Source organism: Scyliorhinus torazame, chromosome 20 (assembly GCF_047496885.1).
Source record: "Scyliorhinus torazame isolate Kashiwa2021f chromosome 20, sScyTor2.1, whole genome shotgun sequence".
NCBI lineage: Eukaryota > Metazoa > Chordata > Chondrichthyes > Carcharhiniformes > Scyliorhinidae > Scyliorhinus > Scyliorhinus torazame.
Window position 1 is genome coordinate 16,163,418 of NC_092726.1, and position 22,407 is coordinate 16,185,824.

Sequence of the window (22,407 nt, forward strand, 5' to 3'; positions counted from 1 at the left end):
GTGAAGAAGGAAATACGACTGGCAGAGGGGGAGAGAATAAAAGAACAGAACGGTAGTTGACATGGAAGGGAACCCAAAGTCTTCTACCAGTGAGCATCTAAGTTGTAAGTAGATATTAAGAGATGGGGTGGAGTCCATTTGGGACACAGAAGGTGAGATGAATCGTGGTGCAGGGCAAGGCTTGGATATTTTGATCTATGTTTAGGAGGAAAGAGAAGACCGACAAATTATCAGCAGAAATGGTAGGGATCATGGATAAGCTGAAAATTAACAGGAAGGATGTACTGGATAAAATGCCTGGTCCTGATAGCTTGCAATACAGATTGCTCAGGCACGTGCGCATGGGGACAGCAGAAGGGTTTGCCATAATCTTCCCACGATACGTGTGCGCGCGTGCGTGTGTCTCATTTCATCATCATAATGTGGTCTTACAATGGGTGAGAGATTCCACAAGGATGAGAGTGGAGCTCTTTTGTTCTTGTCGTCCCTGTTGGAACCTTCCAGAACAGATAGCCAATCTTGCGAGTCACGTGGCTTGTAGCAGCCATTTTGTGAGTCATCAGAAGTCCATTTTAAAATAGCAAAAAACAATGAAGGTTTGATACATATATTTTAGATTTTCTTCCATGCCTTATTAGTATTTTTTTAAATGATGACTTGGTCTCGGCTTAAAACATGATTAATTGGCTCGAGTGCAAGCTACTGATCACCCACAGAAGGGCAACCAAATAACACACCAACCTCCTCAGGAGGTGCAGTAAACTGATTTAAAAAGGAAGGGGAAGCACTAAATCAAAAACAAAAGTGACTGAGGTATGTATCAACAATAGAGTACAAGCGAGGCAGTAGAGTGCACACAGGTCCAGCAGAACATAACTGATGCAATGAACAGCTGCTTTGGATTTTGAGCAATCCAAAAATGCAGCATGCATACGCTTCATATGGTACTTAATGTGCGGTAAACATAGCTTAAAGCAACAAAAATGAATTACATTCAACAGCCAACAGAATCTATTGCTTCTCTTTGGTTAGCTGAGTCTATGGTACTTGTTGAGATTGGAAAGCATTGATGGAGAGAAAGATACAAAGCAGAGGTTAAACAACACAGCGGAACTGTTGGTCAATGTCACAAGTGCCTTTGGGAAAGAAAGCAAGAAAATGCTTTTCAGTGGACCACAGCTGACCATCAGGTGGGCTTCTCCTGTCTTTGCTTTTCTTTTATTGATTTATAAGATATGGGCATTGCTAGCTTTGCAAGAATTGGGGCAGCATGGTAGCACAAGTGAAGCCAGGGGCCCAGGTTCGATTCCCTGCTGGGTCACTGTCTGTGCGGAGTCTGCACGTTCTCCCTGTGTCTGCGTGGGTTTCCTCCGGGTGCTCCGGTTTCCTCCCACAGTCCAAAGACGTGCAGGTTAGGTGGATTGGCCATGATAAATTGCCCTTAGTGTCCAATAAAGGTTGGGAGGGGTTATTGGGTTACAGGGTTAGGGTGGAAGTGAGGGCTTAAGTGGGTCGGTGCAGATTTGATGGGCCGAATGGCCTCCTTCTGCACTGTATGTTCTACGTTCTATGTTCATTTATTGCCCACCCCTAATTTCCCTCGAGAACGTGCTTTGACTATACTTCAGTTTTTTGTTGAAAAGCAGCAGACAAAAGTTGTTGCAGAAACAAGGAAGCTCCAAAAACACAGATACAGGAATTTCCATCATGCAGTATGTCAGAAAGAAAGAAAGAATGATTCAGGTGTCGACAAACTCCAGCAAAAATGGAATCTGCACTACGAAAAGGAGATACCTTTCCTCACTTTGTTAAGCTCCACGTAGGATGATAATTGACAAATACTATTTTCTTACCACCAACTGTGTGCATGGAAATTAGCTGGCATGTTTGTCTAAGAAGCACCATTGGATTTTGAAAAGTGATGGACTGCCTGTGAAGCAAGTTATTTTTTCATGCAATCTGCTCAAATATATTGGATTCCCCATTTTCCCTCTTAGCTAGTCCCAATGCTCGCTACTGAAATAAATCTAATGTTACAATTCCATATGCTACAAAGATCGAACCTTGTGACACTTACCTTTGGACGCACACCCAGATACCCACTGCAGTTGGGGGCTCCACACTTACATACTGTCTTTCCATTGCCCAAACAATCCAAATTATAATTGAAGGTTAGTTCACATCCTAAACGTCAAACAAATTGACACCATTTCAACAAGTCATTATCACTCTGCGGATTCAATCTATTTAGAAGTTAGAAGACATGATACAAAAATGTTAGGCTTGTATTGTTGAGAATACTTCAGTTCAGACGTGCACCATACTTTGACAACTCACTGAACATCTAAAGTAGGACAAAATAACATTTTGCAGAGTGAAACCAGTTTGCAACAGCTTCCTGCAATGGTAATATAATGTTGTATGGCTAAAATCACATCTTGTCATGGGACCAACAGCAACAGCTGGATAGAGCTGGACTGTTTTAAGCTAGTTTGCTGTTGTCTCCTTACTTGATGCCTGATCTGAATATTGAAAAACAGCTCAAAACTGGTGAGTCTGCAAATTATTTTTTATTAGTTTTAGTTGGATTTGAATAAAAGGGGAAATTAATTGTAGGAATAGAAGTTGTATTTTTTGTACTTCACACACAATCTTAAATGTCAGCAGGCAGGGATCAAGGAAAAGGCAGAATTTCATATTTTTCACATTCCCAGTTTGGCACCAGCAGAATTTTTAAAATACTAAAAGAAGATTCTCAACTAGAATTAAAAGCTAATAACTTGGTACAATGGATACAACTGTTCTAGATTATCTCAGTAAACCTTCAGTCACGAACGTTATGGACAAAATAAACGAATTAAAACTTGCAATTTATTGTGTTTGTCCCTTTTTCAGTTGGAATCCACATATTTGAAATTACAGATAAAATAATGCAGAACCTTTGTGAAGATATAGGAGTGGCACTAGGTAGGGTGGTCTTTCGAAGTGTCGGTGCAGACCCGATGGGCCAAATGGCCTCTTCCTGCACTGTGGGGGATTCTATGAATAACATAGCTGGCAACATGAACAATGCAATATCTGCCAGGACTGAAGCACATAATTTTACCCAACTCGATAACGAATTGGTTAATTGTAAGGAATCAACAGCACTGGGCACTGATATGCTGGGAAACAAATGCAAATAATAGTGACCCTTTCTGTTTTTAACAACCCCAATGTCTCCAGGTCGAATAATGGGAGGGTAAATAACCTCACCTAGAATGGTATGACATTCATGTCACTGCAGTTTATTCCCTCATTTCTGCTCTGAAAATATATATTCAGGCATGCTATTTCAAATCAATTTCATTACTTGTTTCAATAATGCAAATTAACTGCCTGCAATCCCAATCCAGTTCTAATAAAGATCCCTTCACGCCCACAAACTCTCACCTGCTCTTATGTCACTAAGTGCAAAGAGTCCAACTCGAGTATCACCATTCACCATCCATTTCTGAGTCTCACAATTGGGATTGCAACTGTGGTTCATGAAGCGGGAACAATTGCCTTTCGGCCCAGCGTCAATGATGCGATCCTGGAAAAACACAAATTAAAACATTTTGTTTCATTTCACTCTTGACTGTTGAGAATTTTCTTGATTCCTGAAGCCTTTCCTGTTCAAAGTTCACAGGAAAGAAAATCCATCATGCTGAAAGTATCCAGTTCACTTGTGATGGATGAGCAAGGCACTCAACTCTGAAAATACAATGCCCTACCCTCATCAATCATTTTCATCATTTCCTCGAAAAACTCGATCAAGTTCGTGAGACATGACCTCCCCTTCACAAAACCGTTGCCTCTCACTAATACGTCCACTTATTTCCAAGTGGAAGTTAACCCTGTCTCGAAGAATCCTCTCCAATAATTTCCCTACCACTGACGTAAAGCTCATTGGCCTGTAATTTCCTGGATTATCCTCGCTACCCTTCTTAAACAAAGGAACAACATTGGCTATTCTCCAATCCTCAGGGACCTCACCTGTAGCCAGTGAGGATACAAAGATTTCTGTCAATGCCCCAGTAATTTCCTCTATTGCCTCCCTTAGTATTCTAAGGTAGATCCCATCAGGCCTTAATGTTTTTCAAGATGCCCAAAACCACCTCCTTTTTGATCTCAATGTGACCCAGACCATCGACTCACAAGTCCTTTTCATTGGTGAATACCGATGCAAAGTACTCATTCAGTACCTCACCCATTTCCTCTGGTTCCACGCATAGATTCCCTCCCCTGTCCTTGAGTGGGCCAACCCGCTCCCTAGCTAACCTCTTGCTGTTTATATATGTATAAAAAGCCTTGGAATATTTATGCCCCTCCAGTTTAGATGCAACCCCGTTCTTGTACAGGTCCCACCTGCCCCGGAAGAGATCCCAATGGTCCAGATATCTGAAACCCGCCTTCCTACACCAGCTGTTTAGCCACGTGTTTAACTGCAGTTCATCTTCCTATTTCTAGCCTCTGTGAGGAGCTGCAATTGGGTTCAGATCCTGCAGGTGTAGCTGTCTGGAATCCTGACAGCTTCACAGACCTCCCACATCTCACAAATGAAGCATTTTTGCTCTCCAACTGCCATTTTTAGAATTAATTAATAAATTAAATTAAAAATAAATACTTATTAAATTAAAATAAGTTATAGTTAACTATGCTTCCAAGCACTAGATTTCTACAATAAATGTAAAATGCAAAATGTAAAATTTTAAATGATTTTTCAAATTTGCACAGATTCCTTATTAGCCAATCAATTACTGCCTTCCTGTGATGCCACTTTTCAGTTTTTCCCCCAGTCGGAATACTCAGTCGGTGAATCAGTGAAACCACGGACCTTTCCAGGCTGCTGTTCAAAAATCTTCCGCTCAGTTTCACACTTCTCCCAGTCTCGCCGAACTGCCTATTTTTTTCACTTATCACTGTCCTTCGCTGACTTAGGGGTGGGTAAGATTTTGGATGTCGATGGACTGATGTTGGCGTGGGAGCAGGCATCGCTGGAGCAACAGGAAGGGGGAGGGTGAGCTGGGTTTGGTCTTTGAGGAGGGAGTGTGAAGTGAGGCCCTTCACAGGGTCAACGTAACCTCCTCACGTCTCACGTGGGAGATTAAGCCTAATGCAGTTCAAGGTGGAGCACAGGGTGCACCCGACTAGGGCACGTATGAGTGGGTTCCACTCGGGGTGGAAGATAGGTGTGACCGATACTCTAGGGGGCCAGCGAATCACACACACACACCTTTTGGTCTTGCCCCAAGCTTGTTATTTTCTGGGTCTCATTTTCTTTGATACTTACGGATTTTATGTGTTCAGCTGGAGCCGTGCTCGTTGGTGGCTATTTTTGGAGCATCGGACTCACGGTGCTGCGGACAGGGACAAGTGTAGATGTCCTAGCCTTCGCCTCGCTAATAACCCAGAGGCAAGTTCTTCTTGGGTGGAGGTCCTCAGTGTCGCCCAAGGCCTCGGTTGCTTGGGGACCTGATGGAATTTTGGAACATTCAGAAGATCAAGTGTACATGAGGGAGTTAGTGAAGGGTTCTACTCGAGGTGGCAGCCTTCGTCTTTTTTAGGGAACTGATTACCGTCAGCTGTTAAAGTGTTATGGGGAGGGGATGGGGTGTTGTCTTTTTATTATTTTTTATTCAGGTTCGCCTTTCTCTCTGGGGGGGGGGGGGGGATTGGATGGGTGTACTTTTGGTCCAGTATGGGGTTGGGAGTGGTTATTTTTTTTCTTATAATGAAAATCTTGTTTGAATAAAATGATGTTTTAAGAAAAGAAATAGGGAGGAATTAGGACCAATACTGGATGAGGTATGAAGTGAGGCGCTGAGGACGGTGAACGCCACAATACCGTGTGGGGACTGAGCCGTCCAGCTAAAGGTAGTATTGAGCACACCTTACTAAGGCTGGGATGTGTTGTTTTTTTTTGAAGACCTGAAGGATAGGTGCAGGTGCTGCTCGAGGGTACGCACACCACCCACACATTCTAGTCCTGTTCCAAGCTGGTGGGTTTTAGGAAGCTCTCTTACAGCACCATGTCAGCGATCCCAAATATTGAGTTGAGTCCTGTCCTGTGCTGGAGCTGCGGACGAGTGCGGGGGTGGATGTCCTTGCCTTTGCCTCGTTGGTGGCGTTGAGGCGGATCCTATTGAGCTGGAAGTTGGCAACACGGCTGGGTGCTTCAGCGTGGTTAGGGCAATTGGAGTTTCTGAACCTCGAGAAGGTCGTTTGAAGGGTTCTAACAGTGATGGCGGCTGTTTATATTGCATTTCAAAGAATTGGTCATTGTTAACTGTAAGAGGGGGAGAGAGAGGAGGAGATAAATAGTAGTGGGGGGAGGGGGGGTAAGGAAGTAGGGAGGGGTTTGTTTCCCAGGTTGGAAGATCGTTTGGGGGATTGTATGTTTTGCAAATTTGTACAAAATGCTCAAAGTTTCATGAAAACATTTCGAAATAAAAATAGAAGTGGGCCATTTGTCCCCTCAAGCCTGCTCCACTATTCAGGAAGACCACGGCTGATCAAATTGTGGCCTTGAATTCCACTTGCCTGCCTGCATCCCATAATCCTTGCTCCCTTGCAGATCACCACTCTCTCTAATGCAGCCTCGAATATATCCAATGCCTCAACTTGTGCAGGTCTCTACAGTAGAGAATTCAAAAGACCAAGAACCCTCCAAGATCTCAGTGTGAAAAGGGAGACCCCATTTTTACAAGAGGGGGTTGAGGAAATGGCATTCTCTCAGTATCTACCCGGTCAGGCTCCTTCATAATCTTGTTTCATGAAGATCACCTCTTATTGTTCTAAACTCGAATGAGTTTGCTTGCAACTCAGAGCCTTCGCTCTTTTACTTCATCCCAGACATCAGCCGAAACAAAAAGAACTGAAAATGCTGGAAAAACTCAGCAGGTCTGGCAGCACCTGTGCAGAGGGTAACAAAGTTAATGTTGCAGTTTGTATGACTTCTTCAGAGCAATGAACTTTTTTTTTTGAATCAGTTCCAGTGAAAGTGTATTCTTCCGTAAGTAAGGAGACCAAAACTGCACAGGACTCTTGGTGTAATCTCACCAGCTCCCTGTACAGCTGTAACAAGGCTGGCATTCTTTGAGACTCAATCTCTCTTGCAACGAAGGCAATCATTCTGCCACAGACACCAAAATATCACACAGCCAAGCCAGTTGAAACAAATTCCTGGGAATATTTGGGTGCAAATCACTTCCCAGTACATAAGCAGAAATAGCTTTTCCAAGCTATTTTGTTATTCGGGACTCTTTTTGATCACTCATCACCAACCCCTTTGCCAAACATTACTCATTAAGCCAGAAGGACACTGAATAAATCGATAAATTGTGCTAGATTCTTCACCTTACCATTCAGGATGAAGAGAAAATCCAGACTGACACTTCAGTGAAGAACTGAACAAGAGCTGTAGAGTTCACCCACGTGTTCTAGTCAATGTTTAACCCTCAACCAGCTTAATTTAAGAACAGATCCCTTGGCCATCTTGTTGCTATTTGTCATGCACAAGTTGGCTGCCACGTTTCCCATAGTAATACAGGGACCACACTTCAAGAAGTTTTAAAATTGGCTACAAAACACTTTGGGACATCCTGAGGTTGTGATCCGCACATTATAAATACAAGTCTTCCTTTCCTTCTTTTGCACAATAAAATGACACAGAAGCTCCCACTTCACTCAGCAGTCCCTCCTGGGAAGCACCAGATCTCCACTTGATGCCTCTCACTGAAGATACAATTGGTGACACGGGACCTCCAAGTGAGTGAAAATTGTCATCTTTTTCACTCTATGATCTGCTGCGAGGGAACCCCAAGGGCCAGCCCGATATTGAAATTGCCTTTTTCCAATCCAGCCTTCATTAGCACCACAAAACTCATAAACACACTCCGTACGCAGCTGCCTTACCTTGGTTAAGGTCAACAAATAGAAATTGGTAACGTTGCTTTCGTGAGCATGTTTTATGCGGTTTCTGCATTCTTCTTCATCAATTAACTCACCAACATACTCAGTCACGAACTGACCCTGCATGCAAAAATGACAGGTGAGGAACATGCAAAGGTGGTTTGAACGCCCCTCCCACCCGCACAATGTATTTACTGATACATCTACGTAAAGTTCAGCGAATTTGACTGGAAACACAACTCTCCTCAGCTATATACATGGATGGGACACAGGACCTGTACTTCTCTAAGACAGCGATTCTGTGTAAGTAAGCAAAGTGCACTGAAAAGTCACCTTTTTAATTTCCACTTTAGTACAAAGACCCCAGCCCCGTGCTTCTGTTCTCACGAGCTCCGTCTCAGGGTAGAGTCGCTTGGTGAAACATTGGTTCTGGCAACGTTCTCCAGCTGGACAGACCATCGGGTGACACTCGTACATCAGAATCCGGTTCAGACATTCCGAGTCCAGTCCACAAGGGTTTTCATCAGTGGGCTTACAGTTGCACCGTGGTATTTCTGACAAGTCAGCAACATGGATCTGTACTTTTCCAATTGCTTTGTTCGTCTAGTGAAGAGAAAGGTGCTGCGTTTTATTTGTGCATATGCTTCATCATTTCGCACTTTCTTTTATTTGAATAACTTGCGCACGATCAAGTCTAAGCAACAACCAATTCACCACCGAGATTCACAAAAATGAGAAAAAAAAGTCAAGGTAGTGTGTTAATTCGCCCCTACAAATGTCAAGAGGATAACGAAAAACACCCAAAAAAAAAAGACTGAAATGTATACTTTACAAATAGTCACTGTGGGGCGATGGGGGGGGGGAAGGGGGGACTGCCTGGGAGTGTGGATGAGCAAGAGATAACATGAAGGGTTGGGGAAACTTGCACATATGGGTGAGGGCCAGTGTACAAAGCTGTGTAAATATATCATTTTGCCATGTATATATCTTGCTCTGTGCGATTTCTCGGGTTTTTTTGTTCCGGGGGGGGGGGGGGGTTTATTGTTTGTAAGGGAGAAAAATTGTGTTAAAAAACTTTAATAAACATATATATATTTTTTAAAACAAACAGTCACTGTGATCCTAAGCCTTGCAAATAAACAAATCTACGCTGACTGTCGATGTGCACTGTGGAGATCGATAGTACCCAGGATTGGAGGCTCAACACACCCAAACAGTGCTCAGTCAGCATGTTGGGTTCTGAAGTCACAGCAATGTTAGTGGGCAAACACTGGATAGGTTAGCATTACATTCTCCTGTTATTTTCATGAGCCCATCAGCCGCTTCAGGTGCACAAGAAAAGTGGAGGGATCAATATTGGAGGCATTAATTTCTAGGTTAATAGATGGGTTCAAGTGAAGAATGGTGAATATGCTGGAGACTTTTGGTTGTCAGCACTCTCAGGACTGCACCCCAAGTGACATCTAGGATACTGAAGAGAGGAGCAAAACAAAAATGTCGAGAGACAACATGGCACCCTACTGACAGATATTAAAATAAAGCTCATGTTTATTTCCTGGGAGCAAATTCAGACTTGTCAATGGACCCATTATTAGCAAACATTCTAATTGGTCAATAGTAATTCATTTTGATTTGAAAAAGTTGCAGCAGCGTGTTGGAGGCAGTTTCTGCTTGATTATGACATCTGAACAAGGCTACCAAAAGCAATGATCTCAAAAGTTTACTTGATTAATAATAGTAATCTTGATATCCCCGGGAAATGCCTTTAGATATATGCAGGTGAGGGCTTTTGTGAGGCGACAGGTGAGGGAATTCCCGTTGCTCCCGGCACAAGAAGTTCAAGAGAGGGTGATCTCGGGTCTATGGGTCGGGGAGGGCAAGGTGTCGGAAATACACCAGGAGTTGAAAGAAGAGGGGGAAGCGCTGGTAGAAGAGTTGACGGGTAAATGGGAGGAGGAGCTGAGGGAGGAGATCGAGGAAGGTCTGTGGGCTGATGCCCTAGGTAGGGTTAATTCCGCCTCCTCGTGTGCCAGGCTCAGCCTGATACAATTTAAGGTGGTCCACAGAGTGCACTTGATGGGGGCGAGGTTGAGTAGGTTCTTTGGGGTAGAGGACAGATGTGGAAGGTGCTCAGGGAGCCCGGCGAACCATGTCCATATGTTTTGGTCATGCCCGGCACTGGAGGGGTTCTGGAGAGGAGTGGCGGGAGCAATATCTCAGGTGGTGAAAGTCCGGGTCAAGCGAAGCTGGGGGCTAGCAATATTTGGAGTAGTGGACGAACCGGGAGTGCAGGAGGCGAAAGAGGCCGGCATTCTGGCCTTTGCGTCCCTAGTAGCCCGGCGAAGGATCTTGCTAATGTGGAAGGAGGCGAAGCCCCCCAGCCTGGAGAAATGATATGGCTGGGTTCATAAAGTTGGAGAGGATAAAGTTCACCTTGAGATGGTCTGCGCAGGGGTTCTACAGGTGGTGGCAACCGTTCCTAGACTATCTCACGGAGCGTTAGAGGAAGGTCAGTCAGCAGCAGCAGCAACCTTGGTGGTTGGGGGGGGGGGGGGGGGGGGGGGGGAGATACGTCCTGGGAGGGGGGGGGGGGGGAAGGGGGGACTGCCTGGGAGGGTGGATGAGCAAGAGATAACATGAAGGGGTGGGGAAACTGGCACGTACGGGTGAGGGCCAGTGTACAAAGCTATGTAAATATATCAATTTGCCATGTAGATATCTTGCTCTGCCCGATTTCTCGGTTTTTTTTTTGTTAGGGAGAAAAATTGTGTTAAAAAACTTTAATAAATATATATATTTTTTTTAAAATAGTAATCTTGATCGTCACAAGTAGGCTGACATTAACACTGCAATGAAGTTATTGTAAAAATCCCCTGGTCACCACACTCCGGCGCCTGTTCGGGTACACAGAGGGAGAATTCAGAATGTCCAATTCACCTAACAGCACGACTTTCGGGACTTGTGAGAGGAAACTGAAGCGCCCGGAGGGAACCCACGCAGACACGGAGAGAACGTGCAGACTCCACACAGACAGCGATCCAAGCCGGAAATCGAACCTGGGACCCTGGAGCTGTGAAGCAATAGTGCTAACCATTGTGCTACCATCATTTCTTCAGAACAATCTATTTAACAAGATCACGTGATGCTGGTTACTTTAATTTTTCACTGCTGACATGACTTACTTTAATGAATCTATATGCTGGTGGCTTTCTGTCGTTGCGTTCATTTTCCAGTGCTTCCTTGCTCTCTTTCAATAACTTTAACTCTTGGAATCGCTTGGCAGCTTCTTCCAGTGCTACAAGTGACAGAAAGAAACATTTTTATTTGGGATGGGTTTCTCTCTCCCCACCCTCCCCCCAACCGCAATGCTATACAAGAGCCACTGCTAAATTTAAGGGTTTACTGCATTAAACTGTTGTTACTGGCAAATAGCAAGTTAGCTCCAGTAATAATTCAGGCTTTGCGAAAGTCAATAACTACGCAACAGCAGCATCCAAATTCTCAGCAACAAAATTCAAGCAAAATTCAAAGCATTGAAAAATCATGCATTTCAGCTCCACCTCAGCACCCAAACAGATTTCAACAGCATTCCTTCAGCAAAGAGATGAAAACATTCTACGGAGGGATCTCCTTCCCACACTAGAATTGACAGGTTGACTCGGGGTAGCTTTAAATGGCTGTGGAAATGGTTTTATAAGCTGGAACACTTCATTCCCTTACACCAAGAGCTTAGAGCAGGAAGCAATACAAAGCGGCTGATAAAATGAGCGACAAACGTGCAATAGTTGTCTTTAAGAGCACAGGCTGTTCATTTTGCATTAGGGAAAGATATCTCTGCTTGTATTCTGAAGGTTTTACCTTTTTTGAAAATCTCGTTAATACCACCAGCACGCCCATCGGACACGTTGCCCTTGTCTCCTTCTAAGTAAGGAAAGACTCTGCCCTGATGCACCCAATAGTAATCATTCGATCCAAAGAAACGCACAGGGAATTCTCCTATATGGTGCTTCATTGCTTGAATGTTAAGTGGCACACATTTGGGATTACAAACCTCTGCTGGCCACCACCTGAAACAAACATCAGGGTAAGGACAACTGCAAAGAAGCACGGGTCATCACCACGTCATACGTTGCCATCAGGACTTCACAATAACTTATGAACAATCTGACAATAAAGTGCATTTACGAACAGAGCGATTTCAGAATTATGTAGTCTTTCTAGAACAATGAGTGGCTGTCACTGACCCAAAATAGCAGAAAGGAAACATGGAATATATAAAAATGTTGGGAAAAGTGGACAACCTGCCCGAATCTATCTATTACAAAAGATCAGTTGCACTGGTCTGATTGGCTGAACCGGAGTCTTCACAGGAACCAAGCAGAAGTACTTCACACCATGACCCATCTATTTGACGCTGTCATCTCCCATACACTCTTCATTCTCATGGTGTCCATCATTGCCAAGATCATCTTGGATCACTTCAGTCTATTCCTGCATCACTACTTCGATACATTTCCAATCCCATTTTCCTTCTGCTTCTGTTCCCAGGTTAAACTCTCAATGCAAGTCATTTAAATCTGTACTTTCAATGTCTCAAATTCTGAGTCTTTTGGCCTTCCATTTGTCACAGCTTTTGCTGCTCTTTATTTGCTCAGTCATTACCTCACCTTCATCTTTGATAACACTTCTCATGAACAAATCTGTATATCCCACTAGGTCTGGCCGCCTATTCACTTTTTCAAATCTAAGGGATGCCGACATGAATATATTTACCAACAACTGGATGAACCATCCATCATCAGATCTTGCTCAACTACATCAAGTCTCAGCCCTCACCCTCCACTCCCAAACCATGCAGTACGCCACATGTAGGTGAGCATGGTTAAAGGAGGCATTCACAAGCTGTGGAAAGGTGACGGAGCCGGAAAATACAGGTCTGACAGCATCTGTGGAGAGAGACGGGAACTAACGTTGAGTCTGGATGACTCAAATTGACCAAGGGTCATCCAGATTTGAAACGTCAGCTCTATTCTCTCTCCACAGATGCCGTCAGACCTGCTGAGATTATGCAGGATTTTCTGTTTTTGTTTCAGATTCCAGAATCTGCAGCAATTTGCTTTTATGAAAGATGACAGAGATTGGTTCAGGGCAGTCATTGGCAAAGTCAGAAAGTGGAATAAAAATAGAAAATGCTGCAAATAGCCTATGTGGCTGATGCAGAGAGGCAGATAGAGATAATGCTTCAGGTTTATGATCTTTCATCAGAAATCTTCTTCTGAAGCTTGGTTTTTCGGGAGCTGGGGCGATATTGGAGGCTTGGAAAAGGAGTGGGACTGTATAATCAGAAAGAATTATTTGGACAAGTTAGCAGCAGGCGAGGAACAAACGCTGGGTGGTTAGCAGTCAAGGGGGCTGGAGATAAGCTTCCCTTCCTCATTAACCCGTCTTCCATATTTTGACCTTCCCCTCAACGTTGTTCAGGATGCTTTCATGGCAAAATTTCAGACCAGGACTTTGGTCACTGGTTCAATATCACCTTTGTCTTTTGACATCCATGGCACAGTTTTGCTCATATTGCTGTGTTAATGGGACTATATGAAGGCAAGAGTGTTGAACCACACATAAAAAATGTTGAGTTCATCAGAGAACCACACAGGGCGATAGCACAGGAAGTCATGATGTCGATTACAGCTCTTTGGCATTACAATCAGAAATTTAAAAACACTGCCTCTTCAAATTTCTAGGCAAACGCAGCTTCCTCTGCTCAACCTCACTCTCCAATTCTCCCTTAAAGTGGCAAAATGGTTTTGTTTCAAATCAGTTTACAAATAAATATTGTGCAAAACATCAACTTTCAATCAAGAGCAAAATATCACTTATACTTTTTTTATGCAAAGATTGTTTAGCACAAGAAAAATACATTGGTATTGTTGCCTCCTGAACTGAATGTTTAAAGGGCATTTTTGAGAAATGTATTTACATCATTTGTCAAACGAGTCTAATTGGTGTAACACGGAGTTTCCACAAATCAGTTTTCCGCTGTTCAGACTGTTAGCCACATTTTGCAGTGCTGAAAACCGCACTTTAGCGATGTTAGGTCATTGACCTGAAGCATTAACTGTTCCCCCCCCCCACATATGCTACCTGATTTGCAGACTACATCCAGCATTTTCTTCTTTACACTGCAGGTGTGACTAATCTAACATGGATATCTGTTCTGAAATGGTGAGAAACAGGAGCACAAACCTAAACTACCCATACTACCAGCTTTACAGCATTCTATAGTTATGGCAAAGTAGAGACCCATGCAGTGTTAGACCTTGCAGTTCTCACATCCCATTCTTCAAGTTGGCAAAGATCAAACCACACATTTGGCCAAAAAAAGGTTTTAAAACAGTTTGATTTTCACCAAGCACAAAAGTGTGAAGCTCTCTCTATAAACTGGTCTCTTATTGCTTGTTGATATTCATGGGCTGTCAGATCAGCTACAGCACTGTGGAATTGCACAGTTGAAGGCAATGACTTTTTGAATACAAGCCAACATGGGTCTCACCCCCACAAGCCAAAGATGTGCAGGGTAGATGAATAGGCCCCAAACAGTAACAGAGATGTGGAGGAAAAGACTGCAATGCAGAGTTGGATAGGTGAGGTAGTCGCAGGGTAGTTGTCATGGGTGACTTTAACTTTCCAAATATTGATTGGAACCACTATAATTCGAATAGTGTGGATGGGGCTGTTTTTATACAATGTGTGCGGGAGGATTTCCTCACACAATATGTGGATAGACCGACAAGAGGCGGGGCCACATTGGATTTGGTACTGGGTAATAAACCGGGCCAAGTGTTAGATTTGGTTGTGGGAGAGCACTTTGGAGATAGTGACCACAATTCGGTGACTTTCACTATAGCAATAGAGAGGGATAGGAACATACGGCAGGGCAAGGTTTATAACTTGGGGGGGGGGGTAATTACGATGCCATTTGGCTATAATCGGGGAGCATAAGATGGAAACAGGAACTGTCAGGGATAGGCACAATTGAGATGTGGAGCTTGTTCAAGGAGCAAATACTGCTTGTCCTTGATATGTATGTCCCTGTCAGGCAGGGAGGAAATGGTCGAGTGAGGGAATCATAGTTTACAAAAGAGGTTGAATGTCTTGTCAAGAGGAAGAAGGGGGCTTCTGTAAGGATGAGAAAACAAGGTTCAGTTAGGGCACTTGAGGGATACAAGATAGCTAGGAAGCTCAAGAAAGGGCTTAGGAGAGCTAGGAGGGGACATGAGAAGTTTTGGCGGGTAGGATCAAGGAACATCCCAAGGCTTTTTACACTTATGTGAGGAATAAAAGAATGACCAAGGTGAAGTTAGGGCCGGTCAAGGACAGTAGTGGGAACATGTGCATGGTGTCTGAAGATATAGGAGAGGCCCTAAATGAATACTTTTCTTCAGTGTTCACAAAGGAGAGGGGCCATATTGTTGAGGAGGATAGTGTGATACAGGCTGGTAGGCTGGAGGAGGCAGATATTCGAAAGGAAGATGTGTTAGAAATTTTGAGAAGTCGGAGGATAGATAAGTCCCCTTGGCCTGATGGGATATATCCTAGGATACTTTGGGAGGCGAGGGATGAGATTGCAGAGCCTTTGGCTTTGATCTTTATGTCCTCACTGTCTACAGAAATAGTGCCAGAAGACTGGAGAGAGGCGAATGTTGGCCACTTGTTCAAGAAAGGGAATAGGTATAACCCTGGGAATTATAGATGGTTAGTTTCACTTCGGTCAAAGGTAAATTATTGGAAAGGGTCCTGAGGGATAGGATTTATGGTCATTTGGAAAGATACAGCTTAATCCAGGATAGTCAGCACGGATTTGTGAGGGGTAAGTCTTGCCTCACAAGTTTGATTGTATTCTTTGAGGAGGTAACTAAGTACATAGATAAAGGTAGAGCAGTTGATGTCGTATACCTGGATTTTAGTAAGGCTTGTGATAAGGTGCCCCATGGTCGGCTCATGCAGAAAGTAAGGAGGCATGGCACAGAGGGAAATTTGGCCGATTGGATCAGTAACTGGCTATCACATAGAAGACAGAGGGTGGTGGTGGTAGATAGTAAATTTTCATCCTGGAGCCCAGTCACCAGCAGTGTACCACGGGGATCAGTGCTGGGTCCTCTGCTATTTGTGATTTTTATAAATGACTTGGATGATGGGAGTTGAAGGTTGGGTTCGTAAATTTGCTGATGACACCAAGATTGGTGGAGTAGTGGATAATGTGGAGGGCTGTTGTAGGCTGCAAAGAGATATTGATAGGATGCAGAGCTGGGCTGAAAAGTGGCAGATGGAGTTTAACCCTGATAAGTGTGAGGTGATTCATTTTGGTAGGACAAATTTGAATGCGGATTACAGGGTTAACGGCAGGGTTCTGAAGAATGTGAAGGAGCAGAGAGATCTCGGAGTTCATGTCCATAGATCTCTGAAAGTTGCCATCCAAGTGGATAGAGCAGTGAAGAAAGCCTATAGTGTGTTCGCATTTATTAACATGGGGATTGAGTTTAAGAGCCGTGAGGTTATGCTCCAACTGTACAAGACCTTGGTTGGACCACATTTGGAGTATTGTGTGCAGTTCTGGTCACCTCATTATAGGAAGGATGTGGAAGCATTGGAAAGGGTGCAAAGGATGCTACCTGGATTGGAGGGTAGGTCTTATGAGGAAAGGTTGAGGGAGCTAGGGCTTCTCTCATTGGAGCAAAGGAGGATGAGAGGTGACTTAATTGAGGTGTATAAGATGATGAGAGGGATAGATAGAGTGGACGTTCAGCGACTTTTTCCTCGGGTGGATGTAGCTGTTACAAGGGGGCATAACTATAAGGTTCATGGTGGAATATATAGGAGGGATGTCAGAGGTAGGTTCTTTACTCAGAGTGGTTGGGGCGTGGAACGCTCTCCCAGCTATGGTAGTGGAGTCGGACACTTTAGGAACTTTCAAGCGGTTATTGGATAGGCATATGGAGTGCACTAGAATGATTGGGAGTAGGTTGATTTGATCTTGGTTTCAGACTAGTTCGGCACAACATCGTGGGCCGAAGGGCCTGTACTGTGCTGTACAGTTCCATGTTCTATAAATTGTCCCTTAATTGGAAAAAAAAAATTGGGTATTCTAAATTTATATCTCAAAAATAGAATACAAAACTTGCAGAAGAGATGTGTTATTAAATTGCTTTGTTTATTTCAAATCTGGAAGCGAGATCTGGTTTTGCTTTTTGGTGTCAACCACATCAGATTGACACTGATGTACATCAAAACCATCTTCTGAACACACCACAACAACATGCATCAGTGGACAGAGTGTCCATTGGCACAAATTTTTTAAATAGTATTTTTCATAATGGCACACAGATAAAGGGACAGCCCTTATTCAGTGTCATCCAAGCAATTGCATTCTCACCAAGAGCTCAAAACGGAATGCACATTCAGCACCAGAAGATACAACCCTGGTTCTGAATTTTAAAAACTAGCCGCTGAATTGGCTTCAGTACTCATTTAAAAATATATTCAGTCACATGAATCAAGATTTTTCGGTCTGGAAGAGTTATTGGGCTGGATTCTCCGCCTGCGTTTCACTGGCAGTGCACTCACACCCGCAGATTTCCCGATGATGTGGGGGAGCCCACAATGTGAAACCCCATTGACTGACTGCCGTGACGGAGGATTCCGCTGCCGGAGAATCTCGCCAATAGTGTTTCATAGAATCCCTACGGTGCAGGCCATTCAGCCCATCAAGTCCACACTGACCCTCTGAAAGAGCACCCTACCTGGACCCACTCCCCTGCACCATTCCCGTAACCCCACCTAATCTTTGGAGACTCGGGGGGGGAAGGGGCAATTTAGCATTGCCAATCCACCTAACCTGCACATCTTTGGACTGTGGGATGAAACAGAGCACCCGGAGGAAACCCACACTGACACGGGGAGAAGGTGCAATCTCCACAGTCACCCAAGGTGGGGATTGAGCCCGGGTCCCTGGCTCTGTGAGGCAGCAGTGCTAACCACTGTACCATTATGCCGCTCCAATGGAACTGTATCTAAATTCTTCAGAATCATTGTCAGTGATTGTTTTATGTTGACATGGGAAGAAAAGTCAGATGGCATTCCTTTTCTACTCGATTAACTGCTTGCACTACTGTCTGTTGCTTTTTCAACATCAATTATGAGCCCTCAAAGAAACTGCAACTGCACAATGGGCAGCAAACACAAGCAAAATTCACTTCACACCTCCTGGTCTCACTGCATTATCTTTGGGGGTACATTATAATTGCATTTCAGCACAACTGTGCAAAATACTACTTCTGATCCCATACTTTCTTTCAGTAACTTCTTTAAAGCTTTTAGTTATTAAAGCTCTTTGCTAAATGAAAGAGACAAATGAATTACCTGTAGATGCCCAGTTTGACCCAGACTATTTCCTTGTAGCGTGATTTCTTGCCAGCTTTACAATCATTGCAATACCAGCTGCCTTCTGGCATATCAATCGTCAGGCATTCTGGATGGAAGGATGCTGGACAGGATTCACAGCACAACAGGCGGCCACCTTGACACACAAGGAAACCTTATTTTACTGACATTTTATAAATGCGCACAACCTCTGCAGCTTCCATTAGTGTACACCATTTTCCCAGTTCCAGACTGGGATTTCCAAGGTCATCTGAAGCAATGCTCAGGAAGACATATTTATCACCCACAGTTCACCATCATGCACAGAGACTTCACAGAGATGTTTTCACCATACCCAGAACAAATGAGCAAATTCCCATTTCAAACCCAAAAGTCTAGTTTTCATTTTGAATATTACAAATTCAAGCTAAACTGACTGGAGCTTTTTTAATTTTCAACATTTAATTGTAATTTTTAAACTCAACTGTTTTTTGATATGAAGTAGCTGAATGTTTATGGTGTTTTGGTTGACCAACACAAAACTATGCTGCTTCACAAACCAGGGTTCCAGTGGTAGGTACCAGAGCTAATGGACGCGATCTCAGTGAACAAATCGTTCCTCCAGCCCTCGTATCAAGCTGTATAGCTGAGCGTCTGACTGCAGTGAGGTTTGTACTGAAGTGCTCGAGGCAACCAAATCACTACACATGCTCAGCTGCATGGAACCTGTCCCAGACATACCGCTCATCACAGCAGGAACACAGGAGAAAAACCTACAGGTTAGCAATACGAAGCCACCAGCATTTTGCTCGAGCTCAAAAGGGGAGTTGCTCATTTCACAGTTGCTGATGCGAATTTCAGTGCGGATGGATGTTCAAATCTATCCAGGATAAATTGTATGAACCATCGTCAGTGTTGACCAGACAATAACAGTGGAGGCTTTCCATAAGAATAACGAAGTGGAAAACACCGTGATCAGGGCCAGGATGTCCTGCAGTAAGCAATGTGCATTCTTTCAATGGAAGCACGGGGAAGCTTTGTCACTGGAGAATTGATTCCAGACATGCAATTCCACCCCCCACCCCCCCCCCCGCCCCAACTCAAGAACAGTGTATCAAGATGAGAAGCGGGTGAAAATGAATAAAAGCATACAGTGGAATGACAGACACAGCAGCTTCAACATAAAACATGCTCAAGAATTATGTAATTGTTGACAACTTCCTCACCTTGGATGAAAAAAAATAGAAAAGTATCTCCATGGCTTTTATCTTTTTCCATGAATTACGAGCATTTTGCATTGGACAGACTCTTGTTAGCCGACAAGAAAAGGAAAAGATAAGGGTCGAAGGGGTGGAAATTCATTTTCAGCTGCAAATTGAAACTCGTGGCAATGCTTGGTAATTTCGGCCCAATATTCAATTCAATATGCAATCACTGGAATTGAATAAGAGGCGGGACTGTCTGTTTCTCACGACCACCCAATAGAAATTTCCACCTCCAGTTCTTTATTTTAAAGATACTATTTATTTATTTATTTTTTAAAAGAGTGCCTCAACAAGCAAGGATTCTCCTCTTAGTCCACAATATCTAGCTTGCCAGCAAACCAGCTCGTCTCTCTAACACACAAAAGCATGGAAACAGCAGATTCCAGTTGGCTGGACAGACACAAGTGAAGCAATAACTTGGATTAAAAACATTTAAGCAGGTTACATCACTGACATTTGAAGGTGGCATGTTAAGCAGCATCCTGTTCATGCTAAGCAACATTGGGGCTCAAAATAACTGCAAGGTTCCTTCCGTGGAACATATGCTTACACCCATTATAAAATGGTCACCAAAGATTTAAAGAAGCAAAGCAAAACTTGTCCCTTTTTTTTAGGTTAGTTGCCATGTGATCAATTCAACTCTGCTCTCTTATTGAAAATTAAAAGTATAAATGGATGGGTAGGCCTGGTGATGCAGGATATTTGTGTGCTGCCTATGTACTAACTCCAGGAAGCCAGTCAGAGGGAGCATCCAAATAGGAAAAGGAGAAATTAGAAAAGTTTGCTCTCAACATGGAACAATTTTGACGCATAAATTCTTTTTTATATGGGGCGGCAGGATGGCGCAGTCGTTAGCACTGCTGCCTCATGGCGGAGAGCACCCGGGTTCAATCCCAGCACCAGGTCGCTGTCCGTGTGGAGTTTGCACATTCTCCCCGTGTCTGCATGGGTCTCACCCTCACAACTCAAAAGATGTGCAGACCACGCTAAATTGCCACTCAATTGGAATTGTTTTAAAATAAAAACTTTTTTAAAATATTTTTATTTATTGCAACATGGAAATTGATGATGGGAATTTACCCCAGTTGTCTCTCACTTTTATTGTGCCATAAAAGCAACTCCAATTCTTAAATTATCTCAGATAGGTGCATGGTTACAGCACTGATCATTTCTTGAGTGGGCGACAATTCTGAGGGTGTACATCAAAGAAACAGGTACTCAAAAAGCAGGACAGCATTGGTAGTAACCAAGATTAGCAGTCCAGGATACAAAGTTGGAGCGAGTGAGGCATACACCAGGAGTGAGAGCTTGCCAGAGTCCAAGAAAATGAAATACAGAGCACAAAAGGGCGAAATAAAGAGCATGCTCAGAGAAAGCTAACACGATGGAATAAAGTCTTGCACATGGTTTGTCCGGAAAAGACAAAGAAAAACACAGTTATCTGCATTTCAGTCAGGCAAGATGCATTTTGCCTCATTTATTTCAACGTCCACACAATTCATGTCCATTATATTTGGAGTGAACTATATGAGAAAAGTTGTATCCAAATGGCAAAATCTTGAACATGCAGTATTTATTTTTTTCCTTTCATCTTGAAAACATCTCATGTTAAAAGCAACCAAAATTACATTTTATGATTTGAATATGAAGATTGATAGCAGTAATTTCCTCCCAAATGTCATGCTTTTATTATGCTATAAAAGCAACCTCCAATTCTCAAATTATCTCAAATGTAATGTTGGTAAACTATGAAATTACTAGACCAAAATTATAATCCAGCAGGAAAAAGGATTCTGCAATATTACAGAACAATGCTATCATCTGCACAATGAGAACTGCCCCAAGTTCTCTCTGAAAAGCCTGATTAAAGATCAAATGTTGACCTTGTAATTATTTCAAGCCCAGGTTAATTTCATTTTTCTTAAAATTTCTCATCATCAAGCTCAGCTAGTCAAAAGTCATTTGAAAATAATTCAATTTACACATTTTCGTAAGCAAAATCACACAGGATTTAATAAAGCACAGGATTTTAGCAGATGCGGGGTATGGATAACAGCACGGTAGGTGGGGTGGATAAGAAAATTCAAGCACACATGGTTCCGGAGATAAACTTTTTTTATTACCTTTCCCACATTTCTTTACTGTAGTTGACGGTGAGGGAGGAATCATAGGTTTTTTCAACAACTCAGCCGAACGATTTGACTCGCTCAGAAGGTAGTGCGACTTATATGTATAAGAACTGATAAGGGTTTCGGATTGGCCTTGTTCAATCACCCCTACATGAAACAAATAAAAAACATGAGTTGCAATGAAAAGACCCATGATTCCCCCCGAAAAAAATCTGAAAAACATGAATTTAGTCTCAACGTTTTTTTGTTTCAAAAAACAAATGGGAGGGGGGTGGGGGGAAAAGTTTCAAAAAGAAATTCAAGTTACACATGCTACGTTTTATGCTGATGCATCATTTAAACTCAGGTTAGCTGGAAAATTGTCTTACCTCGAGCACAGATAAAGCACCAGCTTACATTTACTTGGAGAGATGCACGGTTGCCCTTCTTCAAGCTGGAGTGGTTGTTGCAGATGATGCTGTGAGTTGAAAGGACAAGGCTGCCAGCTGCAATACAGCTCTCCCCCATGTGATAAGCCACAGGACACCGCAAACAGCGCAGCATGCGACCTGGTTTTATATATGCACATAAAACACAACTGCTTTTGAAAAAGGACTTTCATTTGCCTGATTATTATTTGCCAAATAAAAAAGTATTTTACCAGCCAAATTAATTTCCAA

General features: G+C 43.2%; 1 protein-coding gene across 1 annotated transcript in view; it reads right to left on the reverse strand.

Moving 5' to 3' along the window:
• Nucleotides 1-22,407, reverse strand: part of LOC140396913 (histone-lysine N-methyltransferase NSD3-like) — a 579,137-nt gene that overhangs the window by 3,713 nt on the left and 553,017 nt on the right. Inside the window, 9 exon segments of the mRNA XM_072485822.1 lie at nucleotides 2,078-2,184; nucleotides 3,433-3,574; nucleotides 7,939-8,055; nucleotides 8,269-8,538; nucleotides 11,118-11,230; nucleotides 11,794-12,002; nucleotides 18,355-18,511; nucleotides 21,743-21,895; nucleotides 22,117-22,296. Of these exon segments, the coding sequence (XP_072341923.1) occupies nucleotides 2,078-2,184; nucleotides 3,433-3,574; nucleotides 7,939-8,055; nucleotides 8,269-8,538; nucleotides 11,118-11,230; nucleotides 11,794-12,002; nucleotides 18,355-18,511; nucleotides 21,743-21,895; nucleotides 22,117-22,296 (1,448 nt within the window).